The 21,847-nt window shown below is 44.5% G+C and overlaps 1 protein-coding gene across 4 annotated transcripts in view; it reads left to right on the top strand.

Annotated features, from left to right (window-relative positions):
• KLHL4 (kelch like family member 4) overlaps positions 1-21,847 on the top strand; it is a 45,389-nt gene that overhangs the window by 1,370 nt on the left and 22,172 nt on the right. For all 4 annotated transcript variants that reach the window (XR_014004367.1, XR_014004368.1, XM_081180016.1 and 1 more), the window contains exon 2: positions 21,571-21,747. Coding sequence is in view for 2 of the 4 variants with exons in the window: in XM_081180016.1 (XP_081036142.1) it covers positions 21,571-21,747 (177 nt within the window). In the remaining 2 variants the exon portion in view is untranslated. The remainder of the gene's footprint in view (positions 1-21,570; positions 21,748-21,847) is intronic.

The raw sequence follows: 21,847 nt of genomic DNA, 5'->3' as shown, positions 1-21,847 counted from the left end.
ACATGGCGGGGGGTGAGAGAGGAATGGCAGAAATCGAAGCAGACAGGGTATCCATGTGCATTTATTTTGGTTGCATGTTCTTATACTTGGTTAGAGCAGGGTATGGAAAGGGCCTTAACTCAGTGGTAAGGCATCCACACTTTATATGCAGAAGGTCCCAGGTTCCGTTCCCAGCATCTCCAGGCAGGGCTGGGAATACCCCCTGCCTAAAATTTTGGAAAACTGCTGCTAGCCAGTGTAGACAATACAGTGGTACCTCGGGTTTGTTCCGGAGGTCCGTTCTTAACCTGAAACTGTTCTTAACCTGAAGCACCACTTTAGCTAATGGGGCCTCCTGCTGCTGCCGCACCACCGGAGCACAATTTCTGTTCTCATCCTGAAGCAAAGTTCTTAACCTGAATCACTATTTCTGGGTTAGCGGAGTCTGTAACCTGAAGCGCCTGTAACCTGAGGTACCACTGTACTGAGCCATATGGGCCAGTGATCTGACCTGGCATATAACAGCTTCCCTTTCCCCCAGTTAAGGGTTTGTGAGGCTAAAGTTTAATGAGAAAGGTGAGCTTTGGCCTAAACTGCTTACTCTTTCTTTCTTTCCCAACTGTCTCTTCTTAAATAAACCTTACTGTTGCTGTTGTCTTGGAAATGAATATACTGTCCAGTTCTTAGGAAGCATGCTTTGTTTCATTTTTTAAAAAATGCCGGGGCTTTTTAACCCTAAGTGAATGAAACCCCTTCCTCTAAAATTCACACACATCACACTGTGCTAAATACTGCTATTTTGTGTGTGTGTGAATGGCGTTTCCTGTTTATGAGATGCACCCCCCACCAAGGAACAAGGTCTTTTGTGCTTCACCTTGTTTTTACTCCCACCCCCTTCCCCCCTGTCACTTCTCTGAGAATTTTCAGTAGCTTCTGTAGAGCGTGTTAATTTGTCTTCAGATAAATGAACCAGCTCAAAACCTTCCCTTTCCCGTGACTTTATCAATAAGTTCAAACTTTGATGAATGGAAAACGTTGGGACACACACAGACACTGCCACCAGTCCTCTTTGTTGCTGCTGTTTATTGCCTCATTGATGAATATAATTAACCTTGAACCATACTGGGAAGTGGCAAGGAGCTTCTTAAAGGTTTATTTTAAAATTGCAGTAATCTCACCCGCAGCTTGCTGAAGGGAGAGAACCGAGGGCACTCATGCACACTTGCTTGGGAGTACTATTAAACTAAATGCTTGACGGCGGGGGCAGTGGGTGTGGGGGGGACGGGACACTTGCTTGTCAGGGATTGATATGTTGGATTGACCTGTAAATCCTAAACACACATGGAGGCTGATCCTCTAGGAATAAGTTCCCTTGTGTTCATTTGAACTAACTACTAACCCAGAGTAGACAACCTTTCTAAGTAAAATGTCACTGAAAATGAGCAGGAAAGCGTTAGGGTTCAGATTTAGGATGGGAGTCACTTCTTGTGAGAAACTGATAGCAACAGATAGCAACAAGGGCCAAAAGCAAAAAAAGGGGACGGTGGTGGAAATGTGGTTCCAGAAGTAATTTGTTTAAAAAAACAGTATGTTGTAGTGGTTGGAGTGTTGGGACAAGAAACCTGAGATGTCAGGGGTCAAATCCCTTCTCAGTCCTGAAGCTCACTGGGTGACCTTGGGCCAGTCACTTTCTCTTAGCCTAACTTACCTCACAGAATTGCTGTGAGAATATTTATTTAGTTCAGTCAGGATGCAAATGTATTTGCTCCAATACAAACTGTACATGTATTGCAAATATATATATATAATTTTAGTCTCCGGCATTTTTTCATGCCAGGGAAAAAGGAATTCTGTTTGACAACCTGCATTTTTAAAAATTGCTTCTCATTTCTCCAGCTTGTGATGTGTAGCAAACCTGATTCGTTCAAATCTATGTCTGGGCAAGTTGAACAAAAGGCACGTTGGTATATTGAAATCTATAGAGAATTCATTAAGTGCCTGACACCAGTGTACTTTTTGCACTGATGCCAACAAGAATGCAGCAACATACTCAGTAATGGAATTTCCCTTGTGAAGTCTGATTCTACACACCTTTACTGATAAGTGTTCAATGGAGGCCAATGGGGCTTACTTCCAAGTAAGTGTATGAGAGAGCATAGCTTGAGCAGGGACATTGAGCATGAAGAACAACAAATATGGCGGAAACAGTGGAAACTGCTATACTAAGGCAAATGCAGCAATGCCCAACCAACTTTGTTATGTCCTCAGCTTGCATGACTTCTTACTTATGGCCTTTCTAAGGGTAGCACTGCTTACTAGCTGTCTACTCCTTATAACTCAGAAGAGAAGAGGATGGGGGACAAACAATAATTACTTGACTCCACCTAGCAGCCCAGATACGCACCAACCACCATTGGCTGGAAAGATCCCTTTCTCTGCTGGTAGCTGGCTAAAGTTGGGCTGAAATTCTCAGAAAAACAATTTTATCAGAATTTCTTTGAATTTATCTTTTTCTGAACTGTTGGAAAAGGTTGATTCTCCCCTGGAGAATGTTCAACAAAATGGCCTCCTCAGTTTCTTAATCCAATAATTGGATGGAGAATTTCAGCTCCTGCTAAGCACCCCCAATTTTCATATTGTTTAATACTGTATTCAGTAATTCAGTAATATTAAATAAAGCAATGGGCACACCTTCCTTCTCCTGGTCCTTTTCTCCTGGACAAAAGCCTGAGGAGGTGGGCACTTTCAGTCTTGGCAACTGACTTTCATGGAAGAAGACCACTGGGAATGAGCTGCTCTGCTCATTAAGCCTCCATAGTCAAGTCTGTGGAGATCCTTCTTTTTGCTAATAAAGTTAACTATCTTTGAACTGTGTGATTACAGACCAGCACACTCCTGTGACAATGTGTTAGAAAAGTCTGATCACTGAGCTATGGCCATGACCCAGCAAAGTTCTAATTGGTTCCCATTAGCAGCTCAATAGGATTGGTAGGCAGGGAGACCAACAGCAGGTGAAGGCAGAGCAAAGGAAGGCAGAGAAAACTAATTTATTGTTTTGTCCCTGGCCTCTTCCATCCTGAGTTGCACAAGGGAAATGCTGAGAATGAGGAAGCACCAGAGGATAAGCAGTGACATCCCTTTGACTGGCTGTAAGCCAGGAGACAGGCAGGTGAGAAGGCTGAGGTTGGTGGGGCACTTTGTCCTAATGGACCAGCCTCCACTGTTAAGCCACCAGCAGATCTATCCTCTGTGAAAACAGTCAGTGAAAGGGCCAGTATTAAAAATGGGCAGAGGGTTAGACATGCTAGTCATGTCGCTTCTTAAACATTAACTCATTTATTATGACACATGCTTCTTCAACCAGATCCCTGCTTCATCAGATGCATGTAGTGTTATCCTCACTTGGCATATGTATGGGTGCAGAAGGAGGCAAAAAAGAGGAGTGAACACTGGTATTAAATGTCCCAAAATGCAAAAAGTACTGTCTGTGACCATCTGCTTGAAGTTTAAAAGCATGCGGTGCAAACGCAAGCTGTTTGTACATTGCATATTTTTCGACTGGGTGTTTTATTCTGTTTTGCAGTGTTAAAGTTAGTGATTGTCTGTGTTACAACCCAAGAAGGGGATGGGTGAGAAAGTGGAAGGCATAATAGTATTTAACATTCCCGCACCCAGCAATTAAGGGTCAGGGTATGGCACTTCTCATCTGCTGCCTAGCTTCCCCAAATCGTGATGACACATGTCTAGCGTCTCTCATGAACTTCACCAAATGACAAATACAGGGATTGTGGACTCATCTAATGGGAACCGTTTGAATCACAACCTCTTTCTATCAAGGATTCGTGACTGTCAGGATTGACTGGGCGTTGCGTTTTTCATGTCCTTGTCAATGACTATCTTCTCATTACCATAGAATATGGTGTTCTTGCCTCTAAAATGTCTAGTGTTTTGACAGACATTCTGGGCATTTTTTTAAAACTGAGTGGCCAAATCCCCCCCCCCCCGTGGTTTGGATCTAATGATGACACAATACAAGTGGAAGACTATTCTATTCATAGAAGAGCTGAAGGGGGGTGTCCAAAATTCCCTATTACAGCTGCAACCTGCCATTCCCACCCCCATAATAATTTTGTATCACTCCCTCACCACCAGGAGAAGCTTCTCAAACAGTATGCATGCTTGGCAGGCAGAAGGTCACAAGTTTGATCTGCAGCATCCCCAGGTAGGACTGGGAATGGCCGTTGTCTGGAGAGCCACTGCCAGTCAGTGTAGACAGTATTGAGGTAGATGGACAAATACTCTCACTTGCCATAAAGCATCTTCTTATGTTCCTAAGGAAGCCCTGTTGCATAAGAGGAACTCTGCTCATTAGAAGGCAAAGGTGTGCTGGATCAGACAAGGGTATATAAATTCCAGCCTCTTGATGCCCACATTGGCTATCAGATCCTTTCCAGGAAGGTCACAATCCCCCAAGGTGAGAGCCTTCCATGCTGTGGCTCCCAGGAAATCATATTCAGTGGTATTCTCCTCTTGTAAATGGAGGCTCTATTCGGCTCCCATAGCAACTTTTGCTAAACCTCGTGGTACTTAGGCTCCATTTGTGTGCCCATCTAACAAATGCTTCTCATTGCGTCCCCAAATAGTCACCATGCTCAATGTATTTATCAAATATTCTAAGGCTGAAATGGTCAAGTGTAGAACCTTTTCTTACCCCACGCAAGAAGGAATCAGCAGGCTTCCAAGAGGCTCAGACTTTGCAGAGGGAAGAAACGTCTAAGGGTGGAAAATCTTGAAAAGCAGCTCAGTGGGGACTGAGCATGCTCAATGGGCACGGAATGCTAATTCTTGGGGAAATGGAACTCTGGGGAGGGAGGATAGAATGGAATGACACATCCAGAAAGAGGATGCGACTGACCGACTGACTGGAATCAGGAACGGCAACATTTTGTTATTGCTGCTCCTGTTGTTTTTGAGTACATTATGAATGTAGATGACACTTTAATACAGGGCTGGCAAATCTAGATATCATTGGACTACAGATCCCACACCCCAGACCATGGCCATGGAGGGTCTCAGGTCCCCCATCTCTGCTGTAAGGGAAACAAATGGCTGCGTCGAGGAGCTTACAATCCAGATTTAGACAGTTGCCTCTCTATTGCCTTTGCTGCTATTCTGAACTGACACTTTAATTCGGGAAATATACCTTGAGCACAGGGAGAAATATTCTGGCATTTAAATTTATGACCCAGACTTGGGAGTACAGCTTTTGTCTCCACGAGTATTTATTTGCTACAGGTGCTGAAGCTGTTTCCATAGAACTGGGGCTGCTAGGTGGGCTGGAGGGCCATGATCCTGATAGAGATGAACCACACAATAAGCCCAGTGGTGGAGGAACCCTCTCTGGCACCTGGGGCGGGATGCCAAGGGGCAGGGCGAATCGCCCAGTGACACATGCACGACGTCCGTATGGACTGCGCATGTGCACCATACGGAGAGTGCACATTTACAAACTTTGCATGACAGTGCAGAATATTGCTAGTGAGAAGTGGCTCCAAGCAGTGAGTATGAACGACACTGGCCAATTCCGGTTTCAGGATGGTCCTTCCAGGCCATTGTGAGCCCTCCAGGATTTTGCTGCCTGCAGAATTGCCCATTTAAATTTCAAGTCACATCTGCACTTTCTATGCAGATGACATTGAACCGGACCACTAACTAGCAGTGTAAGCTTATTCCAGGCTCACACAATGACTTCCAATCAGCGTCGCCTAAATAAGGTCAGGGTCGGCTATACAGAAAATCATTAAGCTGCCTCCGAGTCGGCAGACTTTGGGTGCGAGACTGACAAGGTGAGATGCACACAGCTTGCCTTCAGAAAAGGTGGTTTGGGAGCTCTGGCAGCCTTAGCTCTTTTCACCATCACTATCACCAAATCTGTAGTTTATTAATATTTTTATCCAGAGCTATATCAATAAAAAGGAGAATAATGATAACTGAAGGCAGAATAGAGAACTGAAGCAACGGGGAGGAACTCCCATCATCCCTGACCACTGGCCAAGTTCAGTGGGAGCTGAAGTCCAACTGTATCTGGAGATTCACCATTAGACTGAGAAGTTTGAAAAAATAGCTATCTCTCTTCTTTTTTGGGTGATACAAAATTCACAGGGGAAAAGAAAAGAGGCTTCTAATAGTTGAATTTTCTCCTTGTTACTACTGTCTTGGACTTGTTGAATTACCAACAAATCTGATTTTATTTTTTTTAGATGAATGTGAATATAAGGAACAAAACAGAGGAGGGAAATAGGTGAGAAGGAGAGAGAGATGAAGAATAAAGATTTGTGTGTCAGATAGGGAAGGTGTCAGATAGAGAGCTAGGCAACCGCAGTTCTTCTTCCAGGGTAATAATGTTAGCAGAGCACCACTCTTGATAAGTCATCAGCATTTTTGTGCCAATTTTTACTGATATACACATTTTTGCAAGGCATTTCCCCCTAACACAATGCAAATTTGCACAGTATTTTCATGAACATATGTGTTTCTATGCACACTTTACCATAATATATGCATCCCTATGCAAATTACTTGGCTGCAGAACTGCACTGTAAAATTTGGTGATGTTTTTTGTGCATTGTTTCGGAGAGTGCAGATTTTGTGGGTTTGCCTTTAAATGCAAACATAATCAAATTTCTCCTGCATCCCTACATGTGAATAGCCCATTTGTTTTCTCATCATCTCTGCCAATTTCTTGCCTCCACAGTCCTCGGTTTTTAAGCTCTTATGACCTCACTTTCTTCATTATCCCAATGTACTCTTTGATTCTTTTCCCTAGGCAAAGAGACCATTCATTTCTCTCCCAGAAGTTGCACAGTTTGCTAACATTCTGCAGTTTCATTTTCTCTGAAACAGCCTATGGCTATGTAGGTAGAGACCACAGGCAACAGATAACGTTTTGTTTATGATAAACATGACATTTGGTAAACCTAACACTGTTGTATGGCTGGGCAATATCACCCAGTGGAGGGACCTTTTCAATTATACTGGGCCAAGGAAGAAAAATATTCTTTTGTGAATATACTTAATGTTTTCACCAGCTAATTATTACCTCTTTCTTTTAGTTCTCCTGTGCCTAATGTTAGACTTTTCTTGTGTAAAGCCTCTGCACTGCAACTCAGGTTTCCCATTTAATTGCATTACACTCAGTAGGGGCATTGTTTGGAAAATAGCTTAAATTATATATTATAGTTTCTCATTATAGGCAGCAAAATTGGCTGTAGCTGTTACCTAAGGGAGCAGCAAGCACCAACTAGCAGCATGGAGGTGCCCTTTAAGTAAAGGTTATACACAATTCTGTAAAATGTAGAGGCAATAAGTGAAGTCATTTACACTTCCATAACAGGCTTTCTATCCTCTTCTTGAAGCCAGGCACACACTTGGGATAAATCACACAACTTTTTTATGTTTGTGGCTTGATCCAAATAGCTTGGAAGAATGGCACAACAATGGGCATGGACTCTGAACAGCTGCCCATGATCCTGGCAATGTGCTCACAGCACCCTTCCCCAACCTATGTGCTCCAGTGGTTTTTGGACCACAGCTCCCATCAGGCTCAATGGTGGGAAATGCAGTCCAAAATCGTAGTCCCATGGGGTTGGTGGGAACAAAACATCTGGGGGGCACAAGGTTGGCTAAGGCTGCATTACTTTAGCAGCACTGCCCTCTTTATCATGGGAAATAAAGATAATGGAATGGTACATTTTACTCTTTCTAATTATAGTCCATAAATCTTTCAACATAGCCATTGATTATTCTTGTGAAAAATGGCATCTAAAAAAAAGGGGGCCTGCGGACAGTGTATGAAATAGCAATGAAATTAGATACTTCAAGCATATTAAAGCAGTGTTTCGATTGTTTTCACAGAGAAGTTGGGGTGACACAGCTATGAAATCAACAGGAAATTGCATCACAGTGTGTGCATTCTTAGGAGGACATAAAAAACGATTGCTCGTTTTATAGAAATGCAGTCTAAAAGCACTTTAGTTAGACCTAATGGACAATTAAAGGTTATTTTACGGCTGAATCATTGACTTCCAAACTATTTATGAGGAGTTAGGCACAGGCCATTAGCGCTGTGCGCTTCATGCTTTAGACAATTGTCCATGCTGTGTTGACCACTTTACCCATCAGCTTTGGTCCTTACCAGGGATGGGAAAGAATTTTGGTTCAGTTCCCATTTAAAGGTGAACCCACATAATTTGCACATTTCACAGCTATATGAGAAATAAAGCCTTCAGGATTCTCAGAATTTTGCAATGCAATAGTCCAGCCAACTGAGACCTGTGGGTGTAGGGCTGTATACAAAATAGATAGACAGACAGATAGATGATAGATAGATGATAGATAGATAGATAGATAGATAGATAGATGATAGAATGAATGCTAAAATGCATACATTCTGAAAAAGTGTGCCTAAAAGTGCATATTGTTGTTAAAATAACACATTAGGGAAAGTTGTTCTGCAAAAATGTGTATGGTAGGTACACCCCCCCCCGAAAAACTTCACCAGGACAACCCACCTGTCTATCACATGACAACTGCCAAAATCTCTTGTGTAGGGTTCCAAAGTACCTGACAGCCAGCCATGAAGTCTGTTCCTCACACTCTCCTGTGAGTGGAGGGTTGTGGTTGGTGATGCAGTGCACAGACCTCTCTGTGGCAGCACATCCTTTGTGTAATGCACTCCTTTTATAGCAGAGGTGGGGAAATGCAAGACCAGGGGCTGACTGCACCAGCCCAGGAGCTGGCATACTTATTTCCCCTCCAACCTGCCACCCCCAATCTTCCATCCTGGCCAGTGTGAGACTCTCAGGGTTCTGGTTTTGGTGATTCTTCTGCAGCAGAGCAAATAGATGCTCCAACTTCATTATCTTCTGTTCCTTCTCATGCACATATGTTAGAGAGGGGAATGTAAGCAGCATTCCTAGAACTCCATCTCAGCTTCAAATGAGTAACCCTTTGCTCTCTCTTTCAAAACTGCCAGCTATTTCTCTCTCCCCCACTCTCTCCCACTTTTCCCTAAGTTTGACGGGTGCAGCCATGCCAAAGTGCTGAAGTATATCTCATTCAGAGACCAAGAGAGATCCCCAGCTCTCAGGGGACCATCTCCTAAGAATTAATTCCCATCAGCTGGACCTCTTGGACCTTTTAGCCATCCAACTGTTTTACAAAGGAGTGGCTGGACAGCAGCTGCCTAAACTGCATCTATCTTCATTTGTGGCAGGAGCAGGGAATCTGTGGGTCTTCCAGATGCCATTGAATTCCAGCTCCCTTCATCTTAAACCAGCATGGCCAAAAGCCAGGGATGATGGGAGTCTGGACAACATCTGAAGGGCCACAGCGCCCCCTCCCCCCACTCCTCAACTACAGTATCTGTTTACCCTCATTCTCCATGAATACTGATCTACTCCTCTGGAAGTTTCAAAGCAAAATGCTGGTCACACCACATTATGCTTGGCTCAGCTTAGATCAGGCACCCCCAAACTTGGCCCTCTAGCTGTTTTGGGATTACAACTCCCATCATCCCTGACCACTAGTCCTGTTAACTAGGGATGATGGGAGTTGTAGTCTCAAAACAGCTGGAGGGCCGAATTTGGGAATGCCTGGCTTAGATCCATGCAACACAGCTGTGAGATGTGAGTCAGGATGACCTACAAGAAAAAAACAGCAGATAAGAGCATAAACCCCTCCAATTGTCATCCAACTTACCAGAACAGCATGTCTGAGGGAGAGGAAAGGAATTTGTGCAAGGCTGACTGGTGAGCTTTGTGGCTGATCCTGTACTCCACATTGGCACAGAGTAGTCAGTGCCCCCCCCTTTAGTCTCAAGTGTGCATCCGCCTCCTGTTCTTTTAGCTCCAGAATTAAATCATGCTCAGTATGGATTCCTGACATCTTAGATTAGCATTTGGGTGCTCCTCCCCCTGTTCCTCTGCACCCTCAGCTCTAAGAGCTGTCAACACCTATTAATTCTAATCAGAGCGGAAGCCTCACCACATCTTTCAGAACTGGGCCCTACACGCTTACTGAAAGCTGATGTGCAAAGTGCTAAAATGCATGAAATCCCAACTGTGGGAAAATAACAATTCTGAGGTTTTCCATATGGCTAGAAGCAGCACCTTTGCAATAACTTTTCAGAGCAGACCTACTGTGTTATTCCCTAGAATCACAGAATTCTACATTTTTAATTATTCTTCTCCTTCTCCTCCTCCCTCCTCCCACCCCTCCCCCATATCATTTATAAATTGGTTCCCATGAGGCATCCTGAAGTGATTCACCAAATAATAAAATATATGTATAAAATAGTTTACATTGAAACACTTAAAACAATTGCATTTATAAAAACACACACAATTCAAAGCACAGTTTGTAGTTTAAAACAGTTCAGAACAACAACACGTGCATGCATTCAACCAGTTCAAAACAGTACAACAGAGATATTGACTGGGATCAAGATGCCAATTTTGGGAGTTTGTTGAAAGGGGAACTTAACCTGGAGCTGGAGTTCCATCGCCGCTTAACCCCAGAAACCCTTTTCAGATCTCATGTATGGCACATATATAGTAAAAGTCACGAAGGGGCAGTATTTTCCCTTCGTTTTTGCCCTTGTCTAGCTGGGGATTTGCTCCATGCTATGATAAAGATATTTCCCCTGTCATCTTTCCTGAACAGCTTTTGGTAGATTTCTCTCTTTCCACTCCCCCTCTCCCTCTTTCCAGTTGACAATCCTCTCCTCTAACCCCCTCTTGCTTTTCCGTCTTTTGACACCAAGTATAATCTTCTGCGTCATCGGAACAACAGTGTGAAAGGTATCATCAGGACAGCAGCTCAGTTTCCCAAAGATGCTGTTTCTACGGAAACGCATGTTTCTAATTATGGTGGGTCTTTCTGACAGCTTATGCAAAACTGTACATCACTTTAGAGGGGAACTTCATGGCACACATGCTCCCAGCACCCATTAATTTAACATTCTCTGGCTCTCAGGTACTCAGTTACTTGGAAGGGGGAAGAAGGTAGAGATTTTCATCCAGTTCACATTTTAATGGAAGCTACCTTTGGGAATTCACACGTCTCTGAATTTTGTGATGCATTTTCACAGCCAAAAATTGGGCACACAAAAAGTGTCTATTAAGGTAAAAGTGTGCTCAATAGATTAATCAACTAAAGCTTTCACTGATCATTTCATGGAGGCACATTCTCACCAGTATGACTGTGAGCTAAAAGCAGTCTTGCTTATTTCCCCCCTTAGGCTACTTTTAGGCTATTTTTGTTACGATAAATTATTAGGTAATGAAAAATAACATGCTACACACGACCTTTCCTTCTAACAAATCTTGGTAGCTTTTATCTATGAGAAAGTATGTGTAGAGAAGTTTTCCATGAGAAAATCTGTATAAAGTTTTCCCTCTCCCCAAATACTAGAACGTGTGGAATGTCTTGCTGTAAGATATGGTGATGATCGTAAACTTGGACAACTTTAGATGGGAATTGGGCAGATTCATAAAGGACAGGTCTGTTAATAGCTGTATGGAACCTTCCAGTTTAGAGTCAGTATGACCCTATATACCAGTTACTGAGGGAACAAACCTTGGCAGAAGGCAATTGCATTCAAGCCCTTCTTGTGGGAAAGGATTTTTCTGAGCATTCTGAGCAGGAAATGAAAAATGTGAGAAACCAATTTGGAAAAAAAATCATTTCCTAATGCAAAGTGTCACTCTTCTAGTCCTCATCATATCATCTATTTGGGAAGTCATTTTACTGCAGTCACTGATACCTAAGTCAAATATGAAAATGTATAAGCAATTTCAAAGTAAATAAGATTAATTGGAAAAGCAATTATTATAGAGCGGCAGAGTGAACAATTACCGAATCTAGCATAATTAGACTCGCTGTACACAGCCACTACAAATAAATTAGGTCCATCGGCGCCAGCTCCTCTCTAAAGGATTTGTGTAGTGGCTCCCCAGTTACCATAATTCTTCTGCATTTTGTAGCCTTTGGACTTGGACAACTAATCAAGCCATAATTGGCTATTTACCTGACAAGCTGAAATGATTATTAGTATTGCAGAGCAAGGCTCATGCTTTATTACCACGTACGTGAAGGCGCATCTTCTGGGATGTTTGGGTGCATAATGAGAGTATTATTTATTAGGTCACAGTTGCCAAATGGTTTCTAATGCTTCATAAGAGTATGAATATGGAACTATATTAATAAGGTTATTGGGAAAATACATAAAGTTTAAACCAGGGAGCATTGTGTTTTATTAGACAGAGACGCTCTTGGTGTGAAACAAAGCAGTAACTTAAAGCCTCTGGAAGTTTACCTCACACATACTAAGCTCATTGCCCTTTCAGCTTCTTCTCAGGGCCTTTGTCTGCCTGGTCATCCAAGCCTGTCGGAACAGGGCACAAAGACAAGGATAATGCCTCTCTCTGTCATTGTTTCCAGGCACTTGTTATTCAGTGTCTTATAGCCTGGGAGGGTGTTACAAGAGTGTGCATGCTTCCTGCCTGCTCAACCTATACTACCATCATCTTACCTGTGAGTCTTGGAAGACCTGCTCCCTTGCCTTGCAGGCTTTCCCCCCACCTGGCCTGGGAGGGCAGGGTCCTGACTGACTCCAGCTACAAAAGTTGAGGGAGCTCAGAGAGACCAGATACCATCATGGCTGCGGATGAATACCTAGGGTCCCTTGAACTCTTGACAAGGGACCATATGGCTCCCCTCCCCCCTAAAATCACTTTACCACAATAACCACATTAGAAATCATTTTACGTGGCCCAAGTACTCGAAGAATCCTGAGTATGGGAAAGGTGAGGAGGAAGAGTGGAAAAATCCACATGCCTTGTGTTTGATATCACCACAACAGTGGACTGACTCCAGCTTCAGAAGCTGAGGCTACTGATGAGGCCAGAGACCACCTTGGCTCCAAGTCCTGGAAGACTTACTCCCTGCCTTACAGGCCTTTTCCACCTGGCCTGGCCTGGGAGGGTAGGGCTCTGACTGACTCTGACTACAGGGGATGAACAGACTTTTGGGCTGGGATATTGTTTAGAGGTTTTTGTTGGGGGTTTTTGTTGCTATTACTGATTTTTTTTTTTGTAGCTTTAATTTCAAATTGCATTATGATTTATGTCAAAATTGATTGTATAATGTCTTTAATTTATTATTTATGACTACTTATGTTATAGGACGTGGGTGGCGCTGTGGGTTAAACCACAGGTTTAACCCAGTCTAGGACTTGCCGATCAGAAGGTCGGTGGTTCAAATCCCCGTGACGGGGTGAGCTCCCATTGCTCGGTCCCTGCTCCTGCCAACCTAGCAGTTCGAAAGCACGTCAAAGTGCATGTAGATAAATAGGTACCACTCCGGCAGGAAGGTAAATGGCGTTTCCGTGCGCTGCTCTGGTTCTCCAGGAGTGGCTTAGTCATGCTGGCCACATGACCCGGAAGCTGTACGCCGGCTCCCTCGGCCAATAAAGCGAGATGAGCGCCACAACCCCAGAGTCGGTCACGACTGGACCTAATGGTCAAGGGTCCCTTTACCTTTATACTTACGTTATACTTATAATTCTGTAGTGTTTTTTTCATGTTGTAAGCTGCCTTGAGCATGGTTTTATTTGTGGGTAAAATGATGATGTATGTATGTATGTAATTTCCTCATAATCATGTATTAGAAAAAGGCAACACCAATCTCCAGTAATCTTTCTTTAGAAGGAAGCACTTGGGGAAAATGGGAGCAGAAAAGAATATCAGTAAATCACGCACTCAATAATCTGTGGGCTTGAGATATAGGACACAGCTATGACACCACTCTGACTCCTTGAATGAGAGATCTAATGCCCTGGCATGGAATTGAAAATTGGGAGAAAGTAGTGATATGTTTTATTGAGTTGGGAAAGGTAATCATAAGTCACTAGCTGGAAAGAAGCAGCATAGGTATAGATCTTCAAGAGAGCGATGATGGTTTTTAGGGGGTCTGTCATTGCTTTGGACAAATGCTGCTTATGTGAATGTTCCTTCTCCTCTGCTCGGGCTGTGTATTTGTACATGAATGACTCTTCCCATACTGATAAACTCCAGTTGGCCTGCTGTAATGTATTTTACATGGAGCTGCCCTTGAAGATGCTGCAGAAACTAGAATGCAGCTGCTAGAAATCTGACTTGGACTTCCCATTGGGAATATATCTTGCCAATGTTGAAGTTTTACCATTAATTGCCAACAATTGCCAAGCCCAGATCACACTGCAGGTGTTTGCCTTCCAGCCACTCATAGTGGGAACTCACATGCTTAAAGACACTCCTGCTCCTGTATCAGCTCACCTGTATACTGTGGTCATCTGTTGGTACTCTTCTTCAGGTGTTTGCATTGTCAGAATTGAGACAAGTGGAGACCAGGCAGGAGGCTATTTTTGGCCGTAGCACTGCACCTGTGGAACTCTTTTTTTAGGGAACCTAATCTGAAATTTACCATGTTATCTTTTAAGTGCTGGGTCTTTTAAGGTACTTTCATAAAGTCTGCCTGCTGCTGCTATTATCAATATTTTATGCTACTTGATATGTTACTGAGACTTGCTGCATTTATTTTAACATGTTGCACGCTGTCTAGGGATGAATGGTGGAGGTGCAAATTCTCAAATGAAAAATAAATAGCTAGATAAATAAATAAATAAATAATAGAAACATAAACCAACAAAAGCAACACAGTCTTCAGCAGTGAGCTTTTGAGAGAGTTCAAGTGGATCTGAAGCTGCCTTAAATCAAGTCAGACCATTGGCTAGCCTAATAGAGACATTCTGGAAAGTGATTCCCCCTAATACAGTGCACTTTGTATACTGTTTTCACTAACATGTGCATTTTATAATGCATGTTTTACCCTAGTGCGTGCATTTCTGTACACATTTCTTGACTGGAGGACTGCACTGCAAAATTCAGAGGAGCAAAAATTTCAAAGTTAGCTCTGTTTCAGTTCGTATGTTGTTTCAGAAACTGCATGTTAGGTATGTCTGCCTTTAAATGTGCTCTGGATGGAATTTGTCCTCCACCTCTAGCTTTAACAGATATAGGTCTTAATGTATATTCCATTTTGAGTGTGTGATGGCAAAGAGGTGGATGTTTAATCACTGGGTCTTCATGGTAGCTAAAAAGCTACACACTGTAATGCTGCTTGTTCTGTAAGTCTCGTGATAGTCTTACTGCCTCATAAATACAAACAAGTTCCCTGTTTTCTGAACCACATAAATACTCAACAAGAGAGCTGGGAGCAGGAAAATGGCTCATTTTAATCCCAAACTCATAAAAACAACCCAGTGGTGATAAATGAAAATGATTCTCCAGACCTAACATCATATAAGTTTCCATTAATGTTACATGAGTTTCCCATTATATTGGAGACACATCAATATCACCAGCAGAAGACATTTTCACAAGCATCAGAAATGTGTTCTTTGGTTCCCCCGCCCCTTCAAAAAGGAAGATGCAGTCCATTCCTATCTGATGATACAATTCACTGAGACAGTTAAAACAAACATGTCTGCATCTCATCTCTTTGCTGTATGTGCAATCAGGAATATGGGCAGAGCACTTCAATGGGGCAGGGAGAGGGAGAAACTGAGGTGGAAAAACTGCTTTTTCCTATGCCCTGGTGACTTCTATCAGTCAGGCAAAATGTGTATGTAAGAGGGGGGATGGGAGAAGAATTAGATTCAGTCCACATTTAAAGTTTGTGCGCTTCCAAAGTTTGCAGTGCAGTTTTCCATATACTAGGGTGGAGGGTGCATAAAAATGCATATATTCATGAAAATAACACACAAAAACACATTATTAGAGAGCATTGCTTTACAAAAAGGTACATAGCAGGCAAAATTTTCATTCAGATATGTGTATATTAAAATACATTCCTGTTATTATGCTGATGAATTTTCATAGAGACTTGGTTTTTAGTTTTTAAATGGCAAACAATTGTGGAAATATGAAGAACTAAATTTAGGATTGGGAAGATGAGAGACAGCCAGCTTGATGGTTGAGTGGAGATTTAAATTCTGGTATCCTAGGAACTGTTATGATAGTTTGTAAGGTGGCGGTGGCCACCTTTCTTCAATTGGACTTCCATGCCCATTTATCATGCTAAATTCTTTTCGTTCCATTGCTCCTAACACAATTTCGTTGAGTTCAGGATAATGTCTGCAGCAGTTGTGGAGGTTCTTCTCTTGCAGTTTAGGAGCCTTGCTATTTTGGGTTGTAACATGCATGCTCAGCACACAGATAAGACTTTCTACTGCTGACATTATCATGAGCATCATGAGGGCAAAAGTGGGGCCAGGAGCAACAGGATGACTTGGGGGCGGGTATTAAATGCACAGTCATAAGCCTCATTTTCCACATTTCCCATCTTACATGAGGGTCAAGGCTTGCTGAATTTGGGTCCTATTGAAAACATTTGGATAGGTGAGTCATACCTTCCCAATGTCTATGATCTCAGTTACAAAACTGTGAGATGATAGATAGATAGGATAGATAGATAGATGATAAATATCTTAAAACAGTGGCAAGCCGCATAGCGGGAACAGTAAGGACATAGGAATCTACCTTATATCATATCAGGTGATTGGCCCTGAGTATTGTTTGCATCTGAGAAGAGAAGACTCTCCAGGGAAAAGACTCCCTGGAAAAGACCCTGATGTTGGGAAAGATGGAGGGTACAAGGAGAAGGGGACAACAGAGGACGAGATGGTTGGACAGTGTTCTTGAAGCTACCAGCATGAGTTTGACCAAACAGCGGGAGGCAGTGGAAGACAGGAGAGCCTGGCATGCTCCATGGGGTCACAAAGAGTCGGACATGACTAAACGACTAAACAACAACAACAACAATATTGTTTGCATCAACTAGCTGTGGGCTCTTCAGGGTTTCAGACAGGGAACATTCCCCAGCTCTTCCAGGAGATGCTGGGAATAGTCCTTGGGAACTTCTGAATGCCAAACAGAAGCTGTTCTACTAAACTATGGCTCCTCCCCTAAAAATAAAGCAAGGTCCCAGTCCTCATGATTCCGAATAAAAGGCTAAAATAAATAGGAGCACAGAAAGCTGCCACTGGTCTACTTATCTCAGTATTGCAGACAGTGACTGACAGGGGGTCTCCAGGGTTTCAGATGGTGGATGTTCCCAGCCCTACCTAGAGATGTTTGGGATTGAACCTAGAACCTTCTTCATGCAAAGCAGACACCCTGCCATTGAGCCTCAGCCCTCCCCAAACAAGAGAATAAGGTGGCTGTTTAAACCAAGCCCCAAACCATGCTGTAAAGGTTATGCTGCCAGGCAGAGTGTAGCGAGGCTGCTGATCAGAAGCTTCAAAAGAAACTCATCAGCTGGAGTGGGATCTTCATTTTTTACTCCCCCCACCCCTATTTTCGAAACAATTGCACCAACAGGATTAAAGAGGCCACCTTCAGGACATTTCTGTCCTCCACGGTAATTCTGGTGCTAGCACAACTCTGTCTTCTGCCCGAAATGCAAATCCAGCAATTCGTTGCGCTATTTACCTAATAGTTCCAATTTTTGAGCTCAGTCTCCCATATTTATCTTCTAATGCAGCAGCCGGCTCGGCGCCTCCGTTTGAAATGTATGGGCATTCCGTTGGATATAATGAGTTTCCGTCAAAAGCTCTGTTAGTGGCTGGCACTGGGGATAACTCATTTTGATGGAAAATAGGAAAAGAGAGTGGAAGAGGGAGTCGCGCATTCTCAGTCAACTAGAGCAAATCCTTAAGGCTATGTACAGATTATGATTTCTGTGCTGCACCTGGACTTTTCTCTCCCCGCCCCACCCCTCTGCCCAGCCACATTGCTACTGCAGCACTCAGTAACTTTACAGGTGCACAACTTAGTGGGAATGCAGGTGGGACAAGCCTGTTCAGTCCAGTCCCCTCTTACTGGAGCCACTCCTAGCCTGGTGCAAGTTAATGGCACATTGAAATTGACTAGACCAGCCTCAAACTGCTTCTGGTCTAGTCAATTTCACATCAAAAGATAAAAATCCCTCTAAATAAGAACATGTTCTTGAATGTGGACTTCCCATTGGCATCTAGCTGGCCTCTCTGGGAATAAATGCCGGGCCTTTGGTTTATTTAAGAACCCTAACAGGCTCTTAAATAAATAAAATAAATAGGATGCCATAAAATCTATTTGATGGTGGCAGCATACACTGTTAGACATTGTGGTAGCCCATGAAGGATAGAACTCCCTCTCCACAGAAGGACATCTGGCATTTTCTTCATATACCGTATTTTTCGCTCTATAGGACACACTTTTTCCTCTCCAAAAATTAAGGGGAAATGTGTGTGCGTCTTATGGAGCGAATGCAGGCTCCTTGGCTTCAGCGATTGCAATGAGAAGCCTCTGAAGCACAGAGGGAGCGCTCCCTTCACGCTCCGGAGGCTTCGCGTTGCTTTCGCTGAAGCCTGGAGAGCGAGAGGGGTCCGTGCGCACTGACCCCTCTTGCTCTCCAGGCTTCAGGGATAGCCGCCTGAAGCCTTCGGTGCGCAGCGCAAGTTTCCGCTGCGCTCTGCAGGCTTCGGATTCCTTTCGCTGAAGCCAGGAGAGCAAGACTCTCCCGGCTTCAGCAGAGAGGAGAGCTGCACAGCGCCCCTTCAGTGAAGCGGGAGGAGAAATGGAAGGGGCTCCGTTTCTCCTGCCGCTTCGCTGAAGGGGTGCTGAGCAGAGAGGGGGAGAATTTTTTTTCTTGTTCTCCCCCTCTAAAACAAGGTGCGTCCTATAGAGGGAAACATATGGTAGCTTCCACTTCCCTGATCTCTCAACAGCTAAAGTGTGTGTGTGTGTTTTTTAAAATAAATAAATAAATAGGGTCTACCTCTTCTGTTTTGTTTTATGTCCTGCTGCTTTTTTTAAAAGACTTGTTTTGCTTATTTATTATAATTTTATATACAGTGGTACCCCGCAAGACGAATGCCTCGCAAGACGGAAAACCCGCAAGACGAAAGGGTTTTCTGTTTTGGAGGCGCTTCGCAAGACGAATTTCCCTATGGGCTTGCATCGCAAGACGAAAGCCCATAGGGAAATGCTGGCGGTCGGGAGCAAAGACTTTCGCCCACAGCCGGCCTTCAGAAGAGGACCTCTTCTGAAGGCCGGCGGGGGGCAAAAGTCTTTGCTCCCCCCCCCCGCCTGCCTTCCCCCCGCCTGCCCCGGCGATCTTAAAATGCTGGCGGGCGGGAGCGAAGCGTTCGCTGCCGACCCCCAGCATTTTAAAATCTCCCCGTGTCCCGGGGAGATTTTAAAATGCTGGGGGTCGGGAGCGTTCGCTGCCGACCCCCAGCATTTTAAAACGCTGTTCCGAAGCGGGGGGCGGGAACATCTGCCCCAGCCGCCCCACTTCGGAACGCTGTTCCGAAGGGGGGAGGGGGGCGGGAACAGCTGCCCCATCCGCCCCACTTCGGAACGCTGTTCCGAAGGGGGGAGGGGGGGCGGGAACAGCTGCCCCATCCGCCCCACTTCGGAACGCTGTTCCGAAGGGGGGAGGGGGGGCGGGAACAGCTGCCCCATCCGCCCCAATTCGGAACGCTGTTCCGAAGGGGGGAGGGGGGGCGGGAACAGCTGCCCCATCCGCCCCACTTCGGAACGCTGTTCCGAAGGGGGGAGGGGGGGCGGGAACAGCTGCCCCATCCGCCCCACTTCGGAACGCTGTTCCGAAGGGGGGAGGGGGGGCGGGAACAGCTGCCCCATCCGCCCCACTTCGGAACGCTGTTCCGAAGTGGGGAGGGGGGGCGGGAACAGCTGCCCCATCCGCCCCACTTCGGAACGCTGTTCCGAAGGGGGGAGGGGGGGCGGGGACACCTGGCCCATCCGCCCCACTTCGGAAAGCTGTTCCGAAGTGGGGAGGGGGGGCGGGGACACCTGGCCCAGCCGCCCCACTTCGGAAAGCTGTTCCGAAGTGGGGAGGGGGGGCGGGGACACCTGGCCCCGCCGCCCCACTTCGGAAAGCTGTTCCGAAGTGGGGAGGGGGGCGAGGACACCTGGCCCCGCCGCCCCACTTCGGAAAGCTGTTCCGAAGTGGGGAGGGTGGGCGGGGACACCTGGCCCCGCCGCCCCACTTCGGAAAGCTGTTCCGAAGTGGGGCGGGGGGCGGGAACACCTTCTGAAGGCGGGCAGGGGGCGAAAGTCTTTGTCCCCCCTGCCTGCCTTCCCAGGGGCTTTTAAATCGCCCCGGACAGCGGAGAAGTCCTCCGCTGTCCGGGGCGATTTTAAAATGCCGCCCGCCAGCATTTTAAGATCGCCCCGGACAGCGGAGAAGTCCTCCGCTGTCCCAGGGTTTTTTAAAATGCTGGGGGTGGGAAGAAAAGCCCTTGTCCCCCCCCAGCCTTCAGAAGAGGTCCGGGGACAGACTGTCCCCGTACCTGGCCTGAAGGTGGTTTCCCTAGGAACGCATTAATTGATTTTCAATGCATTCCTATGGGAAACCGTGCATCGCAAGACGAAAAAACCGCAAGACGAAGAGACTTGCGGAACGAATTAATTTCGTCTTGCGAGGCACCACTGTAACCTATTTTATTTATTTTATTGTTTTTAATTGCATGATTGCTTGTAACCTGCTCTGGTAAGTTAGGGCGAAAGGCAGGTCAGAAAATGTCTTTGCAAACAAACAGACAATCAAACATAAATTATCTTCAAAATTTACAATATCACATTAACCAAACACAGTTCCAAGACATGTCAGTGATAACACCTTACGTTAACTGAACTTTTATCACCTGTACATAGCTTTAGACACTTCAGCATGCGAGATGCCATGCCATACTTCGGAAAGTACTCCCGCTCTAACCTCATGCTTCCTACACCCTTGGCTTGCTGAATTCAGGGTCAATTTAATTTTGCTTATCCCCTTCAACCACAGAAAAGCACCTAGAGGGACTAGCAAATCACTATGAGAGAGAGGAAGAAGGAAACCCAGCCACTGGTCATATAATGTAAAAAAGAAGAAGAAGAAAGGTTTATTTTATGGTAAAGGGTGGCAAGAAATCTACTATAAATAAAGACTCAACACAAAAGGAAAATAGACGAGGAGAGAGGAGGAGATAAGGAAACTCGTGTACAAGTTCTCAGTTACCAGCTATAATTTTTAAAAATAAGTTGTTGATTTATAATTATTTTTACAAATAATTATTCTATTGAGCAGTGGGGTGGTACCAGTTGAATAACAGCAGGAGTCAAATACTGTTATTCTCTCAGCTATACTGGTGAAATGGCACTACATTCCTTCCACCCCTGCTCTCCTTTTATTTTATATCCTCAGTAAAAAAAATTGTGTATGTATATTATTTGTTAAATGTTAATGATAAGAATGAAGTGTCATTTGGCAGAAATGAAAAACCTTAGTAGTTGTAGGTAGATTTAATTATATACCGTTTTTGTTCACTTCCCTCAGTAAAGCATAATTAGGATTTTTCTCTCTCTTTGAACTCTATGTTATTTAAGTGACTTTGCTAACAGCTATTACTGCATAACAGTGACCTCATTTTTTCTCCAAAAGGCTATCAATAAGCAGCTGCTCCTCTCCTATGGGAGGGAACAACAACAGATCAGATGAATGCTTTCATTCTGCAAACCATGCAGAGCAGACATTCCGCAAGATGGAGAATTATCTCCAGCAGAAGCAACTATGTGATGTTCTTCTCATTGCTGGAGAGCATAGGATTCCTGCCCACAGGTAAAGATTCTGACCTGCTATAGGTGCCCAGCCTCCCTGACTGCCCTGCTTCTTCTACCTGAAGGAGCATCTCCACCCCCATTGTTCAGCCTGGACACTG

This window comes from Podarcis bocagei, assembly GCF_964188305.1.
Source record: "Podarcis bocagei genome assembly, chromosome: Z".
Lineage (NCBI taxonomy): Eukaryota > Metazoa > Chordata > Lepidosauria > Squamata > Lacertidae > Podarcis > Podarcis bocagei.
This window is presented reverse-complemented; position numbering and strand designations above follow the sequence as displayed.